A 26,538-nucleotide genomic window follows, 5' to 3' on the forward strand; every position below is an offset into this window, starting at 1 on the left:
ACTTTTAACAGCAATAATGTACAGCAATGTAAGACCTAAAAATAAGTCAAATGACCCCCTAAGAAGTTATTGCCCTTTATAGTCGATTGTTAACAATTTTCATAAAATTTTTACTATCATTTTAAACTGTAACTTCTGGGCTAAGTTCATTACAGATAAAGGATAATTGTAAGCAACAAGAATGTTCAGTAAAGTAAGATCTACAAACACATCACCATCACCAAAACAGAATTTTGTCTTGAAACCATCCGTGTCCTTTGTTTAATATTCACATAGACCAAGGTGAGCGATACAGGGTATTTGGAGCCTCTAGTTTTATCGTCCTGTGTACATCAGACTACAAGCAACTATATAATTCTATTACAGTTGTTAAATAAATCAAACAAACATTTCCGTTATATAAACATGTATATGCTGATTCTGATTTATACAAAAGGAAGTGAATCAATATTATTGAAATAAGTGATAACCATAAAACCTAACGTTGAATTAGCAAACAGTTCTGTGTTTGTGCTTTGCAGACAAACAGTGCTATTTAAAAAAAACAATATAACTTATCCGGATTGTACATGTAACAGTATTACTTATAATATTAATAATTTTTGTTTTTTCAGAAGCATTTCACTAACCGCATATAATTCACGTGCAACTGTCAAACATCATTTCTCTAACCGCATATAATTCACGTGCAAATTTCAAACAATTTCAAGTATAATGTATAGTTTTCATTATAATACACACGTTCTGATCGCCTACTATTTACGTGCAACTGTAAAAAAAATCAGGTACAATGCAGAGTTTCAGTTAAATACACACATTCTCTATTTTCTGTAACATCATTTCCGTCGGATTTTCATTGAAATTTTAGACAAGCCTACTTCTTTTTGCCATTGGTACCAGTGATTGGAATCCCAATCTGCTACGCCCGGAAGCCAGCGTCCATTCGGATTGGCCCAGGTACACCTATCAAACCAAAAGCCTGCATATCTGTCCAGGGAGCATACTCTTCCATTAAATCCTACAGTAGAATCTTGGTCTTTTGTGTGAAATACTTGGTTGTTATTATAGGACATACCATCTCCTAGAATGAAAAATAATGTGATCCGTGAAACATATACCTGAAATCTAATCAATGAAAATTATTATCTAATCGACCGAAGTATTTCATTATTTTGGGGGAAATCTTATAATATCCCTCCTTTTTCAAGATTTCTGAATGGAAATGAGTACATGTATAAAAATGTTTTTGCTTTTCTTATTCCGTATATGTTTATACCATTAATATATAACAGTCTTTGTGAGCAGTTGTGCATTTCGTTTACTTGCCTTTCATTTTTGCTTATGTATTTTGTATTTATGCCACTTTCTGATTCTTTGTCGAAATAGCGATTTCTTTTTTAGATTCAGATATTAAAATATTATCTGCAGTACCCCAATTCTTGAAGTTTTCACTTTTTATATTTATTTTGCCTACAAACAGTAGTCAATATGATAGAATTCTATGCAACTGTGAAAGGTTAAGCTAGCTATAAAACTACTTTAACCCACCATTCGATACACAAGGAAATGCCTGTAAGTAAAGAATATGAGTCAAACACAACGTTAGTTTGAGCAATAGATTTTGTCATCTGATAAGGCATTTCTATTGTCCACCTACGATAGTAGGGGGGCATTATGTTTTATGTTATTTGCGTTCGTTCTTCCGTCCGTCTGTCCCGCTACAGGTTAAAGTTTTCGGTCAAAGCAGTTTTAGATGAAGTTGAACTACAATCAAATTGAAACTTAGTACACATGTGTCCTATTATATGATCTTTCTAACGTTTTTACCTTAATTTTATGGTCCATTATACATAGAAAATGATAGTGCTTGTGGGGCATCCGTGTACTATAGACACATTCTTGTTCAATTTAAATTTTCCTGAAAGTTTGGCATTTTTGTTGTTTTATCTTTAAAAAAGAAATACAAATCTCCTTATTGTTAATTTTTCTCTCCTTTATATCGACCTCTAACACTAGTACTTTAGGGGCTTTTATAGCTTGTATTTGGTGCGAGTAAATGCTCATTGTTAAAGACCGTACCTGGACCTATTATAGTTTACTTTTATAACTTGTTCCTTGGATGGTGAGTTGTCTCATTGGCACTTATTTCATATCTTCATATATCTATATACTAACCAGCATCGCCATAATACTCTCCTATGATCAGTCTATATTTGTCTGCCTCGGCTGATACTCTAAAGATGTAGTACTCAGCATATCTCTGGTTACCCGAGTAATCTGTTAGGTCTACACGTAACATATACTTATTCAAATAAGTTAAAGTGTGGAGGTTGTCATTCCCTAAAAAATAAAAAAAATAATCGTGCTTATGAAATCGATAAATAGATGAACTCTAACTATGTAATACCTTTGACATACAATGACGTAAAAAAGTCAAATACAAGTTTTTTTTTCCACTTATAAACACATGATATAAAACCGGAAAGTTATCTTACACGAAGACCATCATTAAAAGCGTTTTAGTGTGTGTTTTGCTTTTGATGTACTGATTGTGTGTCATGTATGACCCGATATCCTTGTGGTTCAGTTCGAATGTTTACAGTCTAATTGAATAAAATGAATGGGTTTTTCAACAAGTATGATTGACTAATCATTGATGATAGCATCATTTAGACTATATTTGAAATAATATGTATTTTCCTCTAGAAACTCTTAATTTTGGATGTATGATAAATTTCATTTTTAAATCTCTTGATTTGAAAATCATATATATATCACATAGTATTTTTATAAGACATTAGACAGCTAAATATTAGTATTTAAACCTTTGAATGTTGCATTGTATAATGTGTTTCATTTATATCTTATCAATCAATTAACTATTTCCATTATATATAATTGCTCTATTGTATTTGTTTAATTATTCGCCAACTTGTCACTTGTAAACCCATTAATATAGAATCAGGTATACATTGTATTCTATTGCATCGTGGTTTTATTCATTTTTTCTTTTAAGCAAGTCTACAAAACTTAAACCATTAGCGAAGGTTTTGAACAAAAAAGTCTTGTCAATAATAAAATTGAGAATGGAAATGGGGAATGCGTCAAAGAGACAACAACCCGACCAAATAAAAAACAACAGCAGAAGGTCACCAACAGGTCTTCAATGTAGCGAGAAATTCCCGCACCCGGAGGCGTCCTTCAGCTGGCCCCTAAACAAATATATACAAGTTCAGTGATAATGAACGCCATACTAATTTCCTAATTGTACACAAGAAACTTAAATAAAAATAATACAAGACTAACAAAGGCCAGAGGCTCCTGACTTGGGACAGGCGCAAAAATGCAGTGGGGTTAAACATGTTTGTGAGATCTCAACCCTCCCCCTATACCTCTAACCAATGTAGAAAAATAAACGCATAACAATACGCACATTAAAATTCAGTTCAAGAGAAGTCCGAGTCTGATGTCAGAAGATGTAACCAAAGAAAATAAACAAAATGACAATAATACATAAATAACAACAGACTACTAGCAGTTAACTGACATGTCAGCTCCAGACTTCAATTAAACTGACTGAAAGATTATGATTTCATCATATGAACATCAGGCACAATCCTTCCCGTTAGGGGTTTAGTATCATACCATCATAACATATATGAGAAGAACATAACCCGTGTCATGCCAACAACTGTTTTTAGAATAAATGTCTTTAGTTCCGACGCAAAGACCTTATCAGTGACTCAATATTAACGCCACAATATGCAATCTTTAATGACTTGACAACAGTATCGTAATTATATCCCTTCTTAATCAGTCTATTTAAAGGTTTTGTAAGTTTCTGAGGTGAATACTGACACCTTTGTGCTTTATAAAGAATATTTCCATAAAAAATTGGATGTGAAATTCCAGAACGTATAAAAAGTCTGCATGTTGAGCTATATTTACGAATGATATCCTTATACCGATGATAAAATTTAGTAAAAGTTTTGACAAGTTTGTGATATCGAAAACCCTGGTGTAATAATTTTTCAGTAATACATAAATTTCTCTCGTTAAAATCTAAAACATTGTTACAAACACGAGCGAATCGTACAAGTTGAGATATATAAACACCGTAAGATGGTGACAAGGGAACGTCACCATCTAAAAACGGATAATTAACGATAGGAAATGAAAAATCATCCCTTTTATCATAAATTTTAGTATTCAGCTTTCCGTTAGTGATATAGATATCAAGATCGAGGAAAGGGCAGTGGTCATTATTAGTATTAGCTTTATTTAAAGTAAGTTCAGCAGGATAAATTTCATTAATATACATACTGAAGTCATCATTATTGAGAGCCAAAATATCATCCAAATATCTAAAAGTATTATCAAATTTGTTTATCAGATGTTGTTTTGATGGGTCTTTGCTTATTTTTGTCATAAATTGTAACTCATAACAATACAAAAAGAGGTCCGCAATAAGTGGTGCACAGTTAGTCCCCATTGGAATTCTAATAATCTGACGATATACGGAATCCCCAAAGCGAACAAAAATGTTATCTAGTAAAAATTCAAGGGCATGTATAGTATCAAAGCATGTCCAATTAACAAAGTTTTTTTGTTTATTGCTACTAAAAAATGACCTAAAAGAGTTTGAACATATATTCACATTCTGATTTTTTGAATGCCCATTTATTTAGGTGTGTGAATTTTTTCTTAATGAGAATGTGAGGCAATGTGGTATACAGGGTAGAAAAATCAAAACTTTGAACAGATTCAAAATCACCAATATGAGCATGCAATTTATCAAGTACTTCCAACGAGTTCTTGACACTCCAAAAGTAATTTATTCCACTATTTTCGAAGGCCGTATTTGAACAATTTATTATAAGGTGTTTAATTGTACCAAGTGTGCTGGTAAGAAGAATAGACAATTTAGTAGTTGAACAATGGCTTGAAGACAAAATATATCTATATTTGTAAGGGGTTTTGTGTAGCTTTGGAAGCCAATACATAGTTGGGACTTTCATTGTATTTGGCTCTGCTTGTAAAGCGGTGGCTAAAAGTTTATGTTTGTTACAGATTTCGTTTTCTGAAAATGGAGTCAGTTGGAATGTTGGTGAATTGGTGATTTCCTTGTACATTTATGTCTTAGGATTAGGCCTTGCCCAAAAGTATATGTAAAATTACCATTATCTGTCATATTTACAATTTGTTTACGGAATATTAGTTTATGAAATATTTCCTCAATTAATGCATGTTTCACACAAAGAAACATTGTTTCCGTTTTACATTTATATTTTTTAAAATCCGGCTTCTTCGGAAAAGTTTAAACATGCTATTGAAAAACAAGCAGATTTTTATAGCTCATAATATCTAAATGCATTTCGAAAAATTGTATGGGTTATGGTTACATCCCTTAAAATATGTATTGATCAAGAGAGGAAGCGGAGAATTTCTGATAATATGTGTTGCAATGTAAGATTGTTTTCTGCTTTATAAAACAATTTTATTTGTATTTTTTTTACATTTATATAGTATAGTTGTCTCCACGCACGCACAAAAACGCTATAACCCTTTCTCCTCATATATGTATAGTTGTCCTGTTTTACGCTTCATGAGACTCAGACAAAAATCGAACATGACTTTGTCAACGAACATTTTATAACATGCAAGAACTTAGCGTGTGTTATTACCAAAATGTTGATAAATAACCATTGACGTTCGTCTTGAACAAAACCACGTAACTATATTCCTTCAAAGGTCATAATATTACACTTTCTGTCAGTGTTATATAATTTGAAAATTTACGGTGCATTCAATTCTTTTCTCATATCTGTTTAATTGCTATGTTATGGGCATTATGAGACGTAGTCAAAAAGCTAACATGACCTTTTCAATATACATTATGTTTATAACATGCAGAAACTAAGCGTGTGTTATTACCAACATGTAAATAAAAAACCATTGACATTCGTATATACCAAAACCACGCACTTGTAAATAAATTCCTTCAAATGTCATATTTTTTAAACTTCCTGATAGTGTTATGTAATTTGAAATTTAAGGTTTATTCAACTCTCAGTTATGTATTTGATTGGTAAGATAAGACTTTTTTTTTAACAAAATAATAGCCAAATTATTCATAAAGTTTTAACTCCACTGACGACGTTTTCTATGATTGAATGAAATTAAATCAAACCAATATTTTTTTTATTTTTTTTTGTTTAATCATTATCACAATGTGTTGTTATGATATCCTGTTAACTTATAGACTTTCCGTAAAAGGAATAAATATTTCTACGAAATCACATGGATCGTCTATTTTCATGTGTTGAGTTAACGCTTAATTTTTGACAACAATGGATTATAAATAATCAATATGTCTGTGTGCATTTATATTGTAAAATTATTTATTGATCAAACGTATTAAAGTCCAGGGTAAATAGCAGAATGTTTTGTGCATAAGAACAATGTTTTCTATTTTCTGCTTCCATGTTTTTTGTCAGTCTCTGATTTTTGAGTTTCTCGTTTTTATCTTTCGTCACTGTTCTAGGTTAAGGAACAAAACAAAAGTAATTTAATGTGATTAGTGAAACACCAAGTAGGATTCATAGGACATTAAAATCATTTTCATGTTAAATAGACTAATTCATTATCAGTGATAACAAAACAATAGACAACTTTCGAGTTCGATGCATTTCCGTCAAAAACTTCGGGTTTAGTGAACGTCACTCGTGCGTTAAGGTTCGTCATGGCTTCCGTTTCAATGTTGAGCGAGTGGTTGAAAAACTATAAATTTATATTGCTCGAATAATTCGGCAAATCAAACTCTCATAATTGACAATATGTACCGCTGTCATTAGGGAGTTGTGATTAGTTACCTACGGAACAAATATTATTTCTAGTTTACACTGCACAATGACGATCATTTAGACGCTTGATGAACGTTTATAGTACAGGGATACAGACGAGCCCCTCTATCTAGTAAATGAAGCCACAAAGGCGCGTAACATTGACGAGTTTTCTCCGGTGACGGATGAACTCGAAAGTGGTCTATTCACCCTGAGATTGCAAGACGAAACCCCGCTCTTGTATAAAAAAAAGTTCGTCATAAAGTGTGAACGCTGTACGCGGGATTCGTCTGCAAATACTAATCACTAAAGCTCGAAGACAAAAATATAAAAAGAAGTTGAAGTTGGTGTATTCGAATTATATTGGCCAGGATTGGTACTATTTACTGCAGTGGTTTTCGTAAGCAATTGTTACGAAGTCTTGTGTCTCCATGAGTAAAAAACAACCATTCCCGCTGCCATATAAAAAAAACCAGAAGATGTGGTATGATTACTAATGAGACAATTCTTCACAAGAGACCAAAATGACACAGAAATTAACAACTATAGGTACCGTACGGCCTTCAACAATGAGCAAAGCAATTACCACATACTAGTCAGCTATACAGTATCCTGAAATTACAATGTAAAACAATTCAAACGAAAAATCTAACGGCCTTATTAATGTACAAGAAATGAACGAAAAACAAATATGTAACACATAAACACACGACAAACACTGAATTACAGGCTTATGACTTTAAATATAGAATCTGACGGGATACATGTTAGCGGGATCTCAACCCTACCCCTAACGTGGGACAGTGGTATAAGAGTACAACATAAAAACATAAGAACGAACACAAAGCTTTGTTCACTTTAAGTGTCGTTAAACACAAACTAACGAACTTTTGTAAATACTTTACCTAACCAGAATTCTCCTGTTAAACTCCCAAATCCGTTTTTATACTTGTTCCATGTCTCGTAAAAATCAACAGAGCCGTCGAATCTATTTTGAATTACCTACAAATACAGAATAAAGTCAATTAACTTATAATTTCTTTGGAAAACGTTTAGCCCAAATCATAAATAGTGTATATCCTCTTGACCCATTGCCAAATTTTCATAGATCAGGTTGAAAAGCGTCAATTTAAAAAACTTCAATAAATTGAATCATGTACATGTTGAAAGAACTCATTGTCCCGATTCAAAGGTTCAGAATGATTCCATTTACTATTTAATGTAGATTTCTTTCTTTTCGTGGGTACACATTTTCGTGGATAAAGGTACACTTGTATGTTCATGTATTTGATTTAGATCGCTTTCAAACATACTTGATTAAGGTCTGTTTTAATGGAAATGGAACTTCACTTATTTTAGCTAAACACTTTTAAACTCCCCAATCGCAAACCAAAAAGGTAAAAAAAAAAAGGTCAAAGTATTCAAAAAAACTTTTGAAAGGATTTATTATTGTTCATCATAAAATCATCATTTCAATAATAATGTAAAAAGGGCAAGGTCTGATATATTTTTCGGTAAAAACATCCTTATTAAAATCTAATGTCACCTACCGAATTATACGTTTTACCTTTATTTATGACATTTTTACCTATTGTGTCTGTTCGTTTTGTTGACGCATCATTATCAATGTTATTAAATATGATGCGATTGTCGTACAAGTGAGAGTGTAGCGCTTTAAAACCAGGTTCAATTTACCATTTTCTACATTCAAAAATGCATGTACCAAGTCAGGTATTTGACAATTGTTGTCCATTCGTTTGATGTGTTTTGTCATTTGAATTTGCCATGTGATAAGGAAATTTCCGATAACATTTTCTGTTGCTAACTAAGGTAAATTTTCGTCAATAAAAATTCACAAAAAAATTAAAAAAATAATTTATGTTTCATATGATTGACAACGTTTATTTCTCAGGTAAGGTTAAATTTCTGCACTGTAATACATTCAGAAATCATTTGTCATTTTAAAAATTTTGGTGAAATGAATTGAGCAATAATCGAATGAATCTAATTTATTTTTCGATCAATGCAACGACCTGTTCCATTAACCATTTTTAATTTACAAATATATCATGCTGCTTCTGATTCGTGTAAAGTATGTCAAATTATATAACTAATTCTATTGAAATAGCCTTATTGATGAAATATTTTAAAAAGAAATAAATTTAAAAAGCATGCACGTCAGACAGGATAAAAACATGAAACTCAATTAACTTTCTAAAATAATAAACATTTAATATTTTGAAAGTTATTGCTTGTAGTGTTATGCAATGAGCTAAGATTACAAAACCTTTAATTGAAATGTTCGACAGCAATATTTTTTCGAGTTTGCTTGAAATGTTGTAGTCGTTAAATGTAATTTTTTTTATTATCTTAAAATCTGACATATATTTCAAATTTACATAAACAAACGATCAATAAACCCCTAGTTTGTCAATATTTGTTAAACATCATCAAAAGTATCAATGATTTACAGCATTAAATTTATAACCATACAATGAAAATTGTTATATTTCATTTAAGAATTGAATGTTTCTTTTTGTAAATTTATTGGGGTGTAAAAGCGTTGACCGATGTACATTTTGTATGAAGCACGGACGCGCTTCATTCTAAAAATGTACGCACGGTCAACGCTTTTAAACACTATAAAGTTACAAAAAGAAGCATTCAATACTTATAATTACATTTTTTAGCTAGGATCATTAAACATGATTTCCATCAAGTTTTTGTTTAATTCACCTGTGCACTTTAATGTGGGACCTCGTGTCATCACGAATGAGTAAGTTTTACTGAGTGATGCAATTGCTTACGGAGTAACATGTGTTGTGAAGTTAGCCAATCAGAATAACTTATTATAATGAAACATGCATCTAATGTAATTATTTGGTTTTAAAATCATATTTTCAATCACAATTTGAACAGTGTAAAGGACTGATATTATTTTCGTTAAAAGGTACAATCTGCAAAACTCTCTTTTCTATACAGTAATCACGAGAAAACCGGAACGGAGTTGTATAACTTCAAATATGCTTATTAAGGCATATTTTCTTCGACCAAAATCTCAAAAAATAAAAAAAAATAAAAGCTGTTCAAGTTTCATTTACGTGGGCAAGTTTTGTTTCTCAATTACAAATTACTTCACTGAAAAACATTTTTAATTCAGTTGTCATTTTTCAAAATCATTGCTGTTCCATTAACCATTTATAATTTACATATCATCATGTTTCTTCTGATTCGTGTAAAGTATGTCATTAATCTGAAATACTGAAATATTAAAATCGTTTCTATTGAAAAAGCCTTATTGATAAAATATTTTGAAAAACCATGAACGTCAGAGAGGATAAAAAACATGGAAGTCAATAAACTTTCTAAAATAATTAGAATATAATACTTTGAAAGTAATATCATATATTAAAATGTAATGAGCTAAGAATACAAAAGCTTTAATTGAAATGTTCGTCAGTAATACTTTTTCGTGTTAGCATGAAATGTTGTAGTCATAAAATTTGCATAATGAAACGGTCAATAAACACCTCATTTGGTTTTTGAATAAATCAAATTATTTTCATAATGAAAATAATTGATTATCGTTTTTATTAAGCTAATAGTTTTGTTTTCATTTTCCAAAATAATGCCATGGTTAATTGTCGAACGTTTAAACTCGTTATCACAAACAATTAACCTTCAATGTTCATAGATAAAATTTGTCTCTTGACGGTTTTGTTTGTTTAATTTTTTGTTGTTGTTGAAATGCTTATTTTTTTCAAAATAGTAGTAAATATCGTAATTAAACAGCAAAGGTTCCTTTATTCGACTTGCAATATTTACAATCCTGACTTATGTTTATGCCCCACCCACGATAGTAAAAGGGCATTACATTTTCTGGTCTGTGCTTTCTTCCTTCCGTCTGTCCGTTCGTTCGTCTGTCTGTCCATTCGTCCCACTTCAGGTTAAAGTCCAATCAACTTGAAATGTAGTGCCTTATGATATGATATTTCTTATTTTAAAACAAAACTAGACTATTTTCATGGTCCACTGAACATTAAAATTAAAACTGTGAGTTTCAGGTTAAATGTTTTGGTCAATGTAGTTTTTGATTAAGTTAAAGTCCAATCAACTTGACACTTATTACACATTTTCCCTATTGGTTGATCGTTTTACTTTTAAGGCCAAATTATATTATTTACCCAATTTCACGGTCCATTAAACATGGAAAATGATAATGTGAATGGAGCATCCGTGTACTTTGAACACATTCTTGTTTGATCTTGGCTTGCTAACTGATTTGATATTAGAAGTGTCAATCAACAAGTTTCTCTCATAGTTTGCACGATAAAAGGAAATACTCAAAATAATAAGCACAAACGGTCCTTAAAAGCAAAAATACAAACAACTTCAATGAAAAGACATTTTCGGCCATGCTATCTAATATGTGTACCTTGTTTTTGCTTTTATTCGCTATTTTAAGTTTCTCTCTTTTTGTTCTGAAGTTCAGGATAAAACATTCAAAAGAAATATATTTATATTCGTCATAAGTCTGATACATAGTCGTCTGACAGTTTTGACATAAATAGAATATAGAAAGAACGTGACAATCCTAACATTTTCGCCTTTTCAGAATTTCTTTAAAATCTACAGCAATTATTACAACTAGAGTCAAAACTTGCATTTAACCCCTGTGTACTTTGTAATCTAAGTCTGCCATCTTGGTTGACAAAAGAGGGACGAAAGATACCAAAGGGACAGTCAAACTCATAAATCTAAAACAAACTGACAACGCCATGGCTAAAAATTAAAAAGACAAACAGAAAAACAATAGTACACATGACACAACATAGAAAACTAAAGAATAAACAACACGAACCCCACCAAAAACTAGGGGTGATCTCAGATGCTTCGAAAGGGTAAGCAGATCCTGCTCCACATGTGGCATCCGTCGTCTTGCTTATGTGGTTACAAATCCGATAAATAGTCTAATTCGGTAGGTCACATTCATGAAAGGGGTCATTTGAAATATTTTCTATTTCTAGATACCCAAGTTTTGTTATAATTGGCGTAGTGTCATAGGAGTCGATTTTCGTTAAAAGTTATGAACTTGAATACCTTAGATAAAAAGAATTACAGCTGAACAAGGACAAGTGGAATCTGTACAAGCCTTAAACATAACAGCAATATCAAAACATTTTAAGGTATATCATAGATATAAGTTTCTTGAGATAGTTTTTGTTTATACTTTGCTAAAATGAGAATTTTTCTTTGCTCGTTTCAAAAATATAATACAAAAGATGGGTCACTCTGCTACTTTTCAAGCTATAAGTCGTTACAAATTGTCTAAATTTGACAAGAATCATCATGTAAAAACACATTGTTGTGCAAAAAAAACAAGTCTATGAGATAGAATTTTAAAATAAATTGTGAGAAGATAGATTTTAAATTAAGTTTTATGAAAAGAAAAAGAAAAAATGGTGTCACCAAAGTTATTTTCTTGCTTAAAGAAAAAACTAAAAATTTCCCTTTCAGACCAGTGTAATTTTTTTTTAAAAAGAGTTATCTTCCTTAAATAGCTCTGTTGAAAAAAAATATTCTAAAACACAAATGTTTGGTATTTGTTTAAATATTTTGGATAATGCAATAAATCGGCATGGTTTTTTTCATATACATAAACAGTACAACGTACCAATAAAGTTGCATATCTGTCCACTTTCCAGATTTGGGCAGATAACTAGACTGATTGTGAACTGTGAAAAATCCAGGATGGCGGTTTACACTAAATCTACCTTAAGTCATGATTCTTTGATTAACTATGAGCCTTTCTTATAAACTCATATATGAACTTTCCTATTCCCAGTTGCAATGCTTATTATGTGTGTTTTGTCCCTGAAATATTTATTTAGCAAATGCAACGAACTTACGGTGAAAATATCACTCTTGTAGTTTTGGTGGGTTTTTTTTTTGCAGTTTTTAAAATATGTCTCTTTGTTAATTTTTTTTAAAAACAAATATCCAAGAGTTGTATGTTCATTTCTAATACGGCATTTACGGTAACTCTTGTTTCATATTGTACATTTTTTAATTGATTCTAAAATGTATTGCGTGTCAACATTTATATAGTGTCTGTTTTATTTATTTTCAACTAGATAAACACGCATATTTATTTGCTGTATTGCAGTATTACAATAGTACAAAAACATGTTAAATATGATCCTAATTTAAATTTTGAATACGAAACTAAATATGTCCAATTATATTTATGAATCATAGGCTAAGAGATTGTTTAAAACATTTCCAAAACCAACAACTGTAAAAGGGTAATAAAAAGTCGAATCGATCATTTGTTTTGATAAATTCAAGTATACCAGGCAATTATTTGTTAAATGTATCAAAACTGTATTTGTCAAACAATTTAGAGTTAATCAAATACATGAAATATATTGAATTCATTCCTATCATTAGAATCTCGACACGGTTCTTCTTTTGATAATCAAATTATTTGAATTAGGCCCATTGATTCTTCAAGAATACTCAGTTTATTATGTATTTGACAACCAGTAATTCATTCCAGAAGAATGATTTAAAAAAAATTGTTTTAACAATTTTCTATTTCTAAAAAAAATTTAATTTCAAAAGATGTATTCAGTTTTATGATTTACACTTCTTAAATATATTTAAATAGCTTAAACAAAGAAATGCATTTTATTTTACTTTAAATGCATAGCTTGTTGTGTTAATTTTGTAAGGGAGAATTACAAGCATGGCATGTCTTTATCCAACATGAGGAACTGTCATTTCTCATATTTAAGACCTGGTTTCCATTTAAAAAAAGGTTTCGGTGTGTAATACATTTTAATGTTGTGTTTCTGTTGTGTCGTAGTTATCTAATATTTGATGCGTTTCCCTCAGTTTTAGTTTGTAAACCGGATTTGTGATTTTATTCAATCAATTAATGAATTTCAAATAGCGGTACTACTGTTTCCTTTATTTACGATTCAGATTTTGCTTCTAAATTATATACAAAAGAATGTTTAAATTAGTTGCCATTGTTTAAAGTGCAATTATAAACTTGCGTCCTGAATATAACACTGAATGTGCTTTTAAAAAGTAATTTAACGCTTACGTTTTCTCTATTAAATATTTCAAGCATCGTTCGATCAAATGAAGCGAGTACTCATTAAAATTTTAAGGTATACTTTGGTAAATGAATTGATGGAAAACACACAATAGAAAAAAACTAAAACAGATTAAATGTCCTCAATAATTTTTAAAAAACACATGGTAAGTACCTCATTGGTGAATCAGTTTTCGTTAAAAGCCGTTTAACAGAGCATTGAATATTTTGTAAGTGTAAATAAAACTTCTAAAAGATTTTTTTAAAGTCATGATACATTAAATATCTATATTATTAAAAATATAAATGTCGTTGTCATTAACATTTTTGAAACTTCGTTTAGATTTCATTACGTTATGTAGTGTAGTTACATAACTTGGATATACAAATAATATTTAACCACAGAATAAACATGACATTTCTATTTGTTAACACTTCATGTACAGTTCCAATGATATTTTTCACAAATGAATAATTTCCTGTCGCTATTCCACTCATCATTGGTGTTATTATTAAAGTATACCATACATGTTTTAAAGAATATAAATGGATTAACTTTTTTAATTCTTTACAGTGGAAAAAGTGTAAAACATTGTAAAATCGTCATAACAATAAACTAGCTTCACTTCGTTAGTGCGAATTTCGGCAAAAATAAAATGTTCGGGGCCTAAATATTAATTGAAAATCATGGCATAATACAATTGTTCACCAGCTTATAAAGGACCAAATATAAAGCTATACACAGAAAGTGAATTGACGCTTTGCATGACAGAGATACATAAGTTTTTAAATGAAGTTCTTTGCAAATTGTTAGACAGCGAATCTTATTAAAATGAATATATATTTTCACATACAAAAAAACTGGTATAATTGCTAATGAGACTATTCTCCACAAAAGACCAAACGACACGGCGATTAACACTACAGGGCGTTCAGCAGTATTATCTACTGTGAAGCTTACATACTAGGGTGACGGGCATTTGCAGAGTTATCGGCCAATTGGTTGAAATAACTGTCGATTGAACTATGAAATCAAAACGAAATTCATTTTGGCGACATGAAATATTTGAAAACTGTTGATGACGCATGTCTAGGTTACTTAAAGTTCTTGTCTAGACATCAGTCAAATTGTGGCCCACAACTTCAATTTTTAGGAATATTTTGTTAGATTATACTAAAAGACATAGGTATCGGTGTATCAGGAGCAATTTGAAATAGGTAAATGTGAGCTAAAGGTAAAATTACTAATAACTAACATCAAATCCTTGATTCACGCTGGCGTCATTTCTTAAAGCAGTCTACACAATTTATTTGAATTTTATTTAACATTGCCATAAAAGTGATAGGTCAGTGAAGCCATAAAACCAGGTTCAACCCACCATTTTTTCTTGAAATTTCAAGAGAAAAATGGCAGTTGTTTTCTGATAGTTCGTTTCTGTGTATGTTGCATTGTCGTCTGTTTTTTGTTACACTTCAGTGTTTCTGTTCTGTTTTGTTGCTTTCCTCGTATAGATGATGTGTTTCCCTTGGTTTTTATTTGTTACCCGTACTTGTTTTTTTTTCTAAATCCATTTATGGGTTTTTAACAGCGGTATAATACTGATGCCTTTATTTATATACTTACTATCCAGCCACCACTACCGGTATCCATATCACAGTATACCATCATACCAGTACTAACTCCTTCTGGCTGTATTTTATAGATACCACTAGGATCCTTGTTATTCTTGTAGTAGGAACAGTCTTCGTTGTCATATATATAACCTTAAAAAAATGAATATATTGAATTTTTAAACTTACATTACATTGCATTATGTCATAAAGACGAAACTAATGTACAAATAGTTATCAAAGGTACCAGGATTATAATTAAGTACGCCAGAAGCGCGTTTCGTCTACATAAGACTCATCAGTGACGCTCATATCAAAATATTTATAAAGCCCAAACAAGTACAAAATTGAAGGGCATTGAGGATCCAAAATTCCATAACGTTGTGCCAAATACGGCTAAGGTAAACTATGCCTCGGATAAGAACTGAGACCTTTCCAACAGAGTCCAAAGTCACAGAGATTAAAAACTATAGGTCTCCGTACGGTCCATGACCTAAAAAGGATTAAATTTACAGGTTGACTATATAAAGATTATTGCATTGGGAAAACGAAATACAACAAAGATACAAACAGAAGTTTACAAAATGATACTTACACGAATTGAGCAACACACATAAACACTCCTTGGAGGTTTTCAGGTTTCCTTGCATGGTCAACAGACCTTGATCGATATATTAAATTTAATTTTTCACTGTATTACTCAAACATGCTTACTGTTTTTTTGTGTTGTTGTGTGTATTAATCATGTAAATGAAAGGATGACTTTGAAATTTATAACATTACTGTTTGCTTGTGACTTCAAAACAAAATGAAGAATTTTGACATCTGTTTCTATATCTGCACTTTATCGAATACGCTTTTGACAAAATATGTAAACATCTTATTATAGGTCTTCAAACAGTTTTATACTGATGTCTTCTTGAATAGACACTTCCTGGTAAGCATAAAAAAACCCTTTTATTTCTCAAGTGTTTATTCCCTCGCATGCTTATAGAATTGCAATGTGTTTTTTGGGTTATTTTTTTTCACTTTGTGCCTGTTTGTTCAAAAGGAATGCTTTGATAGTATGAATGGTTTCATTATTCTCTATTCTTTATTGTTTTGCAATTCCTTATTCTCTTTAAAGAATGCTTAAAAGTAAAATCACAAAAATACTGAACTTAGAGGAAAATCAATTCGGAAAGTCCATAATCACATGGAAAAATCAAATAACAAAACGCATCAAAAACGAATGGACAAGAACTGTCATATTCCTGACTTGGTACAGGCATTTTCAAATGTAAAAAATGGTGGATTAAACCTGGTTCTATAGCGCTAACCCTCTCACTTTAATGACAATTTCATCAAATTCCGTTATATTTACATTCATGCGTTAAATAAACAAACACAATAAATAAAATAGTCAAAATATGGGTACATCAGTCATCATCGTATAACAATTTAAAAGAAACAATTTGACAGAATACAAAATCATCTTCTATCTATGAACACATTTTTAATATTTATCTGAAAACATGAAATCGTATTACAAAAGATTTAATCCATGTTTTTGTACAAATGTAATTTTCCTTTTTTACGTCTTTTTTATTATATCATTTTGTTTTATTGAACACTCTGTTTGTTATATCATTATTTCAACGTGTTTCATTAACTTTCTTTTCATGGTTTAATACATCCATGGCTGAATTATTATGTAAAATATGTATCTTGCTATCTGAGGTCGAAAATATATAATTTTACAACTTTTCACAAATTGAGAAATCTAATTAAATGAAGCTGCCGTATAAAGATTTCCAATTTCATGATTTGTTTGTTTACAGTAAGAGAACAAGGTTATGTGGTAAATATGTTAGAGAAGTACGCCGACAAATAACATGATCAATCGAATTCGCAAAACATTTGAATAGGTCATTGAACGACATGTTTTTTCAATGCATCATCAACAATTGGCTTCTTCAGAATCTAAAGCATCATGGGTAATTTTATTGTTCGTACCCCAAAGTGAAAATAACGTTACGTCATTGGTTGAATGTCCATTGTTTACAACTTTTTAAACCAAACGCTTTTGAAAATATTACCCAGGATGCATTAGATTCTGAAACGGCCAATAGGTTGAATTGTTGGGGTTCATGTTAAGACGAAACATTTTACCAACTAGTTATTATAGTAAACTAAACAACAATACGATTTGAGTTATTTGCATGTGATATTTAAGATTTTCAAGGGCAATTACTCTGTGAAATATTGCTGATATGATTTCATGTAAGAAATAAAGACAATTATCTTATATCTGACAAAAATCAGTCAAAATGGTATCATCATAAAAATATAGATATAGGACTCTAAAGTGCGATGGGGACGCTAAAGTGTGATGGCCACGCTAAAGTGCGATGGTCTACGCTTAATAGGCTCTCCCTTGACACCATCTGCGAGTATGGTCTTGAGGAAACGATGATAGTCCGTCGGAAAGGGACGATAAATGGCTGACCCGTGTTAAGAGAGAGCCACATCTCTTGCACGTTAAAGACACCCTTGTAGATTTCGAAAAAGAGTAGGCTAATGCCGCTACAAGGCAGCACTCGCACCCGCAAAGTGGAAAGGGATTAATATAAGTTGCAAAACTTGTTTCCCAATCCACTATAAATAAATATGTTTAAACTACGCTTAATTGCGATGCTTCTATACGCTAAGGTCCGATGGTCCTCGGAAATATAGACTCTAAAACCGTAGTTTGATAATGACGTTAACAGTCAAACCAAAAATGAACATACCGGAAGATAGATTAGGAATTTTGATTAACAACTTTTACACCAAATGTTCATGACATACTAGTAATTGACAGAGCTCTGCGTAAATGATTTAAACCTAACTGTTCTTTGTCGGCTGAAACACAATGTGTATTTTGTTCGATCTGGAAGAAGGACTTGAATCCTTGAGTCGACCATTTAACTATATAAAAAATATTTAAAAAAAAGCATACGCATACTTATCCTGCTTCTACTTGAACCAATCATACACAATCCTGCTTCTTCTTGAAGCAAACATATACATTTGAATCATTGTTTATGTGTCAGTTTACTTTGCGATCCCCGTTAAAATGCAGTCGACATTAATGAAAGTAACTTCGGTTAAATAGAGATACCTGTGTTCATGCGTGAATTATTAATTATCTGCAAGCTACACTAATTATCCAAACATGCAATAAGCTCCGAATTGTTAAAAAATCATTTTACATGAAAAATAATATTTTGCGACACACAAATTACCCATTTAAAAATTATTACGTTTTCGGTCTTCCAAATTTAAAAAAAAGAATAACCGATAAATTATAAAGCCTTTCGCAAATGTTATAACTCAGCATATTAACTTTTGCAAAAGACAGTTTTTTAAAACTCGATTTTTTAATCCCTCGAATCTTACCCTTTTGGTCCATCGCACTTTAGCGTAATATACCATCGTTCTTTTGCGAACAAACAACCATCGCACTTTAGTGTGAGACACCATCGTACTTTAGCATGGACCATCGAACTTTAGGGTACCATCGCACTTAAGAGTCCTACATATGAATATTCGTATCTAAGTATAGTTTGATGAAAATGAAAAACTAATCGTCACCATTATTGTTCGTGTTTAATAGCTCTGTTAGACAAAACGCTTGTTAATATGTTATAGTTATTTAATTAGAAAACTCACCGATAGTTGTGTGTTTTCTATTTGGTTTTGTAAATTGTTCTTCATATGAAGCAAAAAAAAGTTTAACATTGTATTATAAGCCGATATCGTGTAACGGTCAATTAAGGCATAACAACATTTGCGATCAAATCTAACTTTATTGAAACGCACATCTATGAAAATGCTTTTAAAGAACGACTTGCAAATTGCACAATCTTGGTCCAACCAATTAGAATAATGTATGATCTGGAAGCAAATTGGTCCTAAAAGACATGTTTTAAAACAAATTCAAATTGATGTGATTGTCATACTAAGGTTGTGTTAGCAATTAAACAAGGTTTAATCCACCATTTTCTGCATTGGAATAGGTCCTTCTTTTTCTTTTTTTTCATTTTTGTCTCTAGAGTTACTTTACTTTAATTTGCAAATTATAATATTGATAATAATGATCAACGTATGCAATGTTCTGCATTTGTGTACAGCCGTGAAAAGACTATACGTGTCGTAAATGATTCTGTCTATTGCAATCGGTGTATATTTGACACACATAACATGCACATTGTTACAAACTAATATTGAGCATTAATTACGCCCAAACCATATTTTAAAAACATGAGTATGTTGCATCTTTTTGCGCGAAAATTTTAATCACCGGTACTGCTATGAAGTCAATTTAGTGACATTACTTTCGAACATCTGCGTCAAAGCTTACCTCATTTCTTTTTCTTAAATGCCTACACTTAGATTAGTAAAATATGTATTCAATAATTTTATTGTATATTTGAATGCCCCACCTACGACTGTAGAGGAACATTAAGATTGTGGGACTGAGCGTCCGTTCGTTTGTCCATCCGTTCGTTCGTTCGTGTCCGGCGTCAGGTTAAAGTTTATGGTAAAAGTAGATTTTGATGAGGTTAAGGTCCAATCAACTTGAAACTTAGTACACATGTTCCCTATTATATGATCTTTGTTATGTGTATGCCAGATAAGAGTTTACATCCCAATTTCACGGTCAATTGAACATAGAAAATGATAATGCGAGTGGGACATACATGTACTATGGACATATTCTTGTTTTAGTGAATTCCAGTGCCAATCCAGCCTTAACCTTTAAGTAAAAAGTAGAACATTCGTTTTCTCGTATCATTGATTCACATTTTATATACTTTACCTATTTAACCACACCTTCCTCGTAAGATACCATGAATTGATAACCTTGTGATATGACGGGGAGTTGAAAGGATCAGACATCATTAGGTACAGTACTAAAATTGTACATTATAAACAACAGCTTTTGTTTTGAGTATGACGCTGCATGTAAAATACAAATGTTGTTTAAGCTACTTTTAATCAATTACCTTAGCTTTAGGCATGACGAAGATTTGAAAAGATCAGACAGCATTAGGTACGGTACTAAAATTGTACATTATAAACAACAGCTTCAGTATGACGCTGCATGTAATATACAAATGTTGTTTAAGCAACTTTTAATCAATTACCTTAGCTTTAGGCATGACGAAGATTTGAAAAGATCAGACAGCATTAGGTACGGTACTAAAATTGTACATTATAAACAATAGCCTTTGTATGATGTATCACGCTGCACGTAACATACGAATGTTGGTTAAGTTACTTTACCGTGTACATTCCATTATTGCGAGTTGATTGAATCCTATTTGTAAAATAAGCCAACCCTTTAAAATGATGTCAAATGATAATCATATGATAATGACTAGTTTCTCGTAGAAAGTATTAGATTTCGATAGAAAAGTGTTAAAAAAATACTTTTAATGGAAAATTGTTATTTGGATGGAGAGTTGTCTCATTGGCACTCTCACCACATCTTCTTATATCTATAATTCATTTAAGAATAAAATTTAAGGACTAAAACATTTGTAAAACATTTCAATGGTAGCAAGGAAGGATTATATTACAGTGTCAAACTCAATTCACAATTATTGGAAAAGCATACGTAATATATTTAATAAATACTCTTTTCCTATTTTTTTCCCAGTTTTAAGAAAGAAAAAATACCCTCAACCCGAAAGAAATATTATGTTCAGCTTATTTTGAATATGTATATGAAATAGTATAATTGATTATGATGAAAGTGTCATGCTCATATAAACTTTTTGTCGTTTTAATAAATGTTTATCAATTAACTGCTTAGTACTTAAATTTATTAATGGTGGTGTTACTTCCAAAAGTTTACCCATTTGTATAGCACATTGCGGATTATAAATTAAATTTAATCAATGATTTTATTTTAGTTTAACAATGACAAAGTCCATTGTCGTTTAGATTATAATGGAGCGAATTGGCTAAAGTTCAAGTTAAAAACAAGTGTATCAAGGCCTCACAAAGTTAATATGGATTCATATATTTTCATGGATGGAGAAAACCTTGAACTGTTCGTAGAAATTTTAGGTTTCAGCAATCTCTGCATATAAATCATATGGAAAATTTGTTATTCGTTGAACATTTGAATTCATACTTTACCTTTCCCCACGAAACTGAAAGAAATTGGTATCCAACCAATAATAATGAATCAGAAGTAACATGAGTAATGAAGTCTGAAAATAAAGGTGTAGTACAACCAAATCATAGTATGATACATCCGGGTGCATAAGACAATAGGTCGACAAAATACATTCCATTGTATTTGACAGTTGTAATATTTTATTCTGCATTTTATTGCAGTTAAAGTTATCAAAGGTACCAGGATTATAATTTAGTACGCCAGACGCGCGTTTCGTCTACATAATACTCATCAGTGACGCTCATATTAAAATATTTGTAAAGCCTAACAGGTAAAACGTTGAAAAGCATTAAGGATAATAAATTCCAAAAAGTTGTGCCAAATACGTCTAAGGTAAACATTTATGGATAAAAAACATGTATCTTGGCTATTTCACAGCATTATTTAAGGTTTTCTATAGAACAGTTTGGAAACTTGAGACAATCGAGCATCTATATTTAATCTCGACTATGCTTATAATGCGCCTTGGAAAGACTTTGAATTCTGATTACTAAAACATAGACATGTATGCGGATTATTTCCAAATCGCAATATTTAAACTAGTTTCTGAATTTACAGTTTTCAAACGCTTAAGGAAATTTTCAGAATTTCAAGAAAAACAATAGTTTCTGGAATTTGATGAGAATGTGTAAACGAATCATCCAGTTGAATATCCAAAAAAAAACAATTAATACAGGGGAATGCATTTTCTTACATCTAATTATTGATCAAGTTGCATGGAAAACTGGATATGATATAATCAAAAAAAATATTTGATTAAACTATGCCATTATCAGAACACTGTATTTAAAACACATTGAAGTGGAAGATAAACTGTATTTGATTATTTATTGAATCAATGTGTACGCGAAAAGAGGATCTAAATCAATAAAAAACGAATTTCAATAATAGGATCACTAGAAACTCATAGAAATATCAAATGAAATGTTACGTAATTCATTATCATTGAGTGCATTAGCCATCATTATCGATATTGTATGGATATAACTTGTCATCTTATCCGGAATCATAATTCTGACTGTTATTCGACCAGTCTTTGCTCTGAATGTTATATTTTGTTAAGCGTGCGTAAGAAACATACCTGTGACGTCACTTTTTGTGGCAATCTACCCTTGGTTCTGTTGAGCTGTTTTTAATGCACCATTTATAGGTATTTTGTTTTCTAGTATGTGCGTCCGTTCGTTTGTCCGTCTGTCTTTCCTGCTTCAGGTTAAAGTTTTCGGTCAATGTAGTTTTTGATGAAATTGAAGTCCAATCAAGTTGCAAATTAGTGCATAGGTTCCCTTTGAATTAATGTTTCTTATTTTATTGCTAAAATAGAGATTTTTACCCATTTTTGCGGTCCACTGAACATAGAATATGATAGTGCTAATCGGGCATCTGTGTACTTTGGACACATACTTTATTTTTATCCAATGCATAGATCACATTAGTTGTATTTGGCTTAACATTTTTTAGAACTTCGGATCAGCAATATAAAATTAGAATTAAAAAACAACTCGTTTCTTTTCATATACTAGATAAATGCTTAACATATATCTTAATTTCGAACTGACGGGAGCTATTTTTGTTTTCAGCTAATCGAAATCCCCTTTTCACAGTAGACTATTAAAATCGTAAATGTATTTTCCTTATCAGTGTATTAGTTTTTGACTGTTCAAATACATTATGTGACCGGAGAATTTTATCATGCTTTTGAAATATACTAGCTCTTAAAAAAATATCTAGATTTGAGACGACTCAATAAATCTAAATAAACTGTACATTTCTCATGTACGTTTATTCATTTTAATAAGTGTGTACTGGTTTTTCTAAAGTGTTTACTCAATTCACTAAAGTGTTTACTCATTCGTTGAACTGTTAATCGTGTTTCGATAAGTATTATTTTTTTCATTTTATATATCAATTGATCGGTTGTCGTAAAATTTGTGTTTTTAACGTATTCTATGAATAATAGCATTCGAAACTAAAATTTAGCAGCAACAAATCAGTTTCTAGCAGTGCGATATAAATCAAAAACATCAGTGAATTGTAAATCTGCTTCATTCATTTACCCTACTATTTTTACGTAAAGGTTAACTGCAACTGCATTATGAACTTTTTAATATAAACTATAACCATTTTCTACAAGTCAAACAATTGAGTCCAAAACTTCTATTTGTTTCGCTTCATTGCAGACACTAAGTGCTTTTTCGTGTCTACATTTCATCACAAAATATTATGTTTACATTTTGTCCGCAGTAAATCAAAGCTAAGCATATCCGTGAATTAATGAAGTGACATTGAACAAAATGTAATTCATGTTCTTGGTCATGACCGTCACGCCTGAGTCTAAAGTCAGACCTAGCTTTAGGAGAATAATTAAATATTCAGAAATTGGAAATCCCATGTACTAGTTTCTTATAGTTTTTGATGCCAAATATAAAGTGTGTCATGTCCAATGAACCTTTAACATTGAAGGATAACCCCTCAATTGAGTGGTTGTTTCAAACCTGTTGTAAATTTTTCTTTTTTACGACAGGTTTTTTTTCCCGAACCATCGTAAATGAAACAGTGGAGACGTAAAACTATGCTTAAAACACGTGCGTCGCCAAAACGACTTTAAAGTACTTCAACTCAATGTTCTATACCATAGTCAAAGGATAAAGTCGGAGATTTTTCTTGCTTTTAAACATTTTCGTCATTACAATAGTTTTCCTTTCCGGACCATCGAAAGGGGATTAGTGGTTAACTTCACCAACTTAAATACATCATTTATAAGCTTCACAACAACACTGACCGAGTGAGAAAAAAAACGTTATGGATGAGTAAAAATTGATAAAATCGTGCTCAGAAGACTTATGTTATGATATATGCATGCCTTGGTTCAAAAATTAAATTAATATTATTTTCCACCAGTTACTCGTTTCGTATGACTTTAAAAGACAAACTGAAGTATTTGGTAAAATTGCGGTGTATCCCAATGTAGTATACTAGGGCTCCTTTTGTATTTAATGTATGTGAATGATTTACAAATTAGAATTGATCCTGGTTGTAGGTTTTATTATATGCTGATGATGCGGCTATAAAAATATGCTATTTTTTCCCATTCATAGAGCGACAATAATTTATAAGAGCTACGGTGACCTCTTATTGTTAATACCGGTGTCATTTGGTCTCTTGTGGAGAGTTGTCTTATTTGCAATCATACCACATCTGTTTTATATGTATCACATATATTTCAGTTACGTCAGATTGATAATGATGAATTCTCCTTTCATTTAGAAAAGACTGCAAAGCATTTTATTTGGATCAAAGAGAAAACTTCAGAATGTTAATGAAAATGATTTTTCTATTGAGTGATATCGAAATTTAGAGATAATACAATTTGAAATATTTAGGTATCATTTTGGACAATTTCATCTGGTAATCAATTTGTTGATAATGTAAACAAATGCCAATCAGCGACTTAATTTTTAATAAAAATATAAACAATATTTTAGTCAACGATCTAGAAAAACATTGTGTGTTGCATTATAAAAAAAAAACAAATGTAATTATGCATGTGCTTTTTGGTATGAAGGCTTATCCAAGAATCAAAGACAATCTTCAAATTATTCAAAATAGTACGGTATATTCTACATCTCTCTCAGAGAAAACGGATCACTGTATATAAATTAAAACAATGGTAATATTTTGTAACAGTTTAAAACCACTTTGCCTGAATCATGTATTGCTCCACGAAAAGTTTTCTAAAATTCCTCTTTCCATTTCTTTATGTTTAAGTAGTATTCAGGACCATACCGCTTAGCCAGGTTATGTAAAATATTTTTATGTGAATTTAAAAGATTGAAGTATTAAGTAAATAGCACTTAAAGAGTTACATGGGTCATTTTTGGGTTAAGGCATTAGTGGTACCTATGTCACAAACATTGCTATATTCAAAGGTTGAATTAGTATCTGTATATATTCCTTTAACCAGAATAAATTATTATTAATTATTGTATTTATAAGCAAGATTATCATTTTACTGTTTTTACCAGACCGGAATATTCACTTTGAAATTTCCAAACTCCGAATATCAAATGGTCGCCTTTATTTGAAATGTCAGACCAATAATATGGGGTGAACATTCATGACACGAACGAGGTTTTGACCAGTTGTAAAAAGATTGGTTCTATTTAATGTTTTGGTAAATGTTGTATTTCCTATCCAAAGACTTACCTGACAAATCTCTGCGTATTAACCATGTTCCTGAACTTGACACCTCAAACGACGGAGAGCAACCTGATGTATACAACAAGCACGCGCCTGTAACAATATTAAAACTTGCGACACAGATGTCATCTTTACTGAGTAGCCGCCGACTACATTCCATGTGAGACCTATCACTGTGTACTTCTGTGAAACTAAAAGACGAATTTATTTTCAGGTTTTTATACGTTCTAAACTTTCCAATTTCAATGTTAGACGATTCAGCAAAAAGCCAAAACACGTGTACTCCGATAACAAGTCTAATGAAAGAAATGGATATATGAGCAAACATGTTTCCGGCCAGCTAGATATCATATATGATATATTTCGTAAACTATTGATACTATCTTAAATTGTTTAACCTATTGAATAACATTTGAGCTTATAAATCCAGATGAAGCTCTGTTCGTTCGGCATTTTTTCACTACAACTATTGCCAACACACTCACAGTTAAAAGCTTTTTCAATACTAAGTATTAATTTAACCTTAGACATATTTCATATATATTAGAACGTTGTTAGTAGTTGTTCTTTTATAT

The 26,538-nt window shown here is 31.1% G+C and overlaps 1 protein-coding gene across 1 annotated transcript; it reads right to left on the reverse strand.

Moving 5' to 3' along the window:
- Window positions 1–814: 814 nt before the first annotated feature.
- On the reverse strand, window positions 815–26,538 carry LOC134719413 (microfibril-associated glycoprotein 4-like). The gene is made up of 5 exons (XM_063582413.1): window positions 25,970–26,538; window positions 15,569–15,708; window positions 7,748–7,844; window positions 2,176–2,340; window positions 815–1,081 (listed from the first exon to the last, which is right to left on the reverse strand). Exons 1-5 carry the CDS (start codon window positions 26,289–26,291, stop codon window positions 837–839), a joined length of 969 nt encoding a protein of 322 aa, XP_063438483.1. The 5' UTR covers window positions 26,292–26,538; the 3' UTR covers window positions 815–836.

Source organism: Mytilus trossulus, chromosome 5, assembly GCF_036588685.1.
Source record: "Mytilus trossulus isolate FHL-02 chromosome 5, PNRI_Mtr1.1.1.hap1, whole genome shotgun sequence".
Classification (NCBI taxonomy): domain Eukaryota; kingdom Metazoa; phylum Mollusca; class Bivalvia; order Mytilida; family Mytilidae; genus Mytilus; species Mytilus trossulus.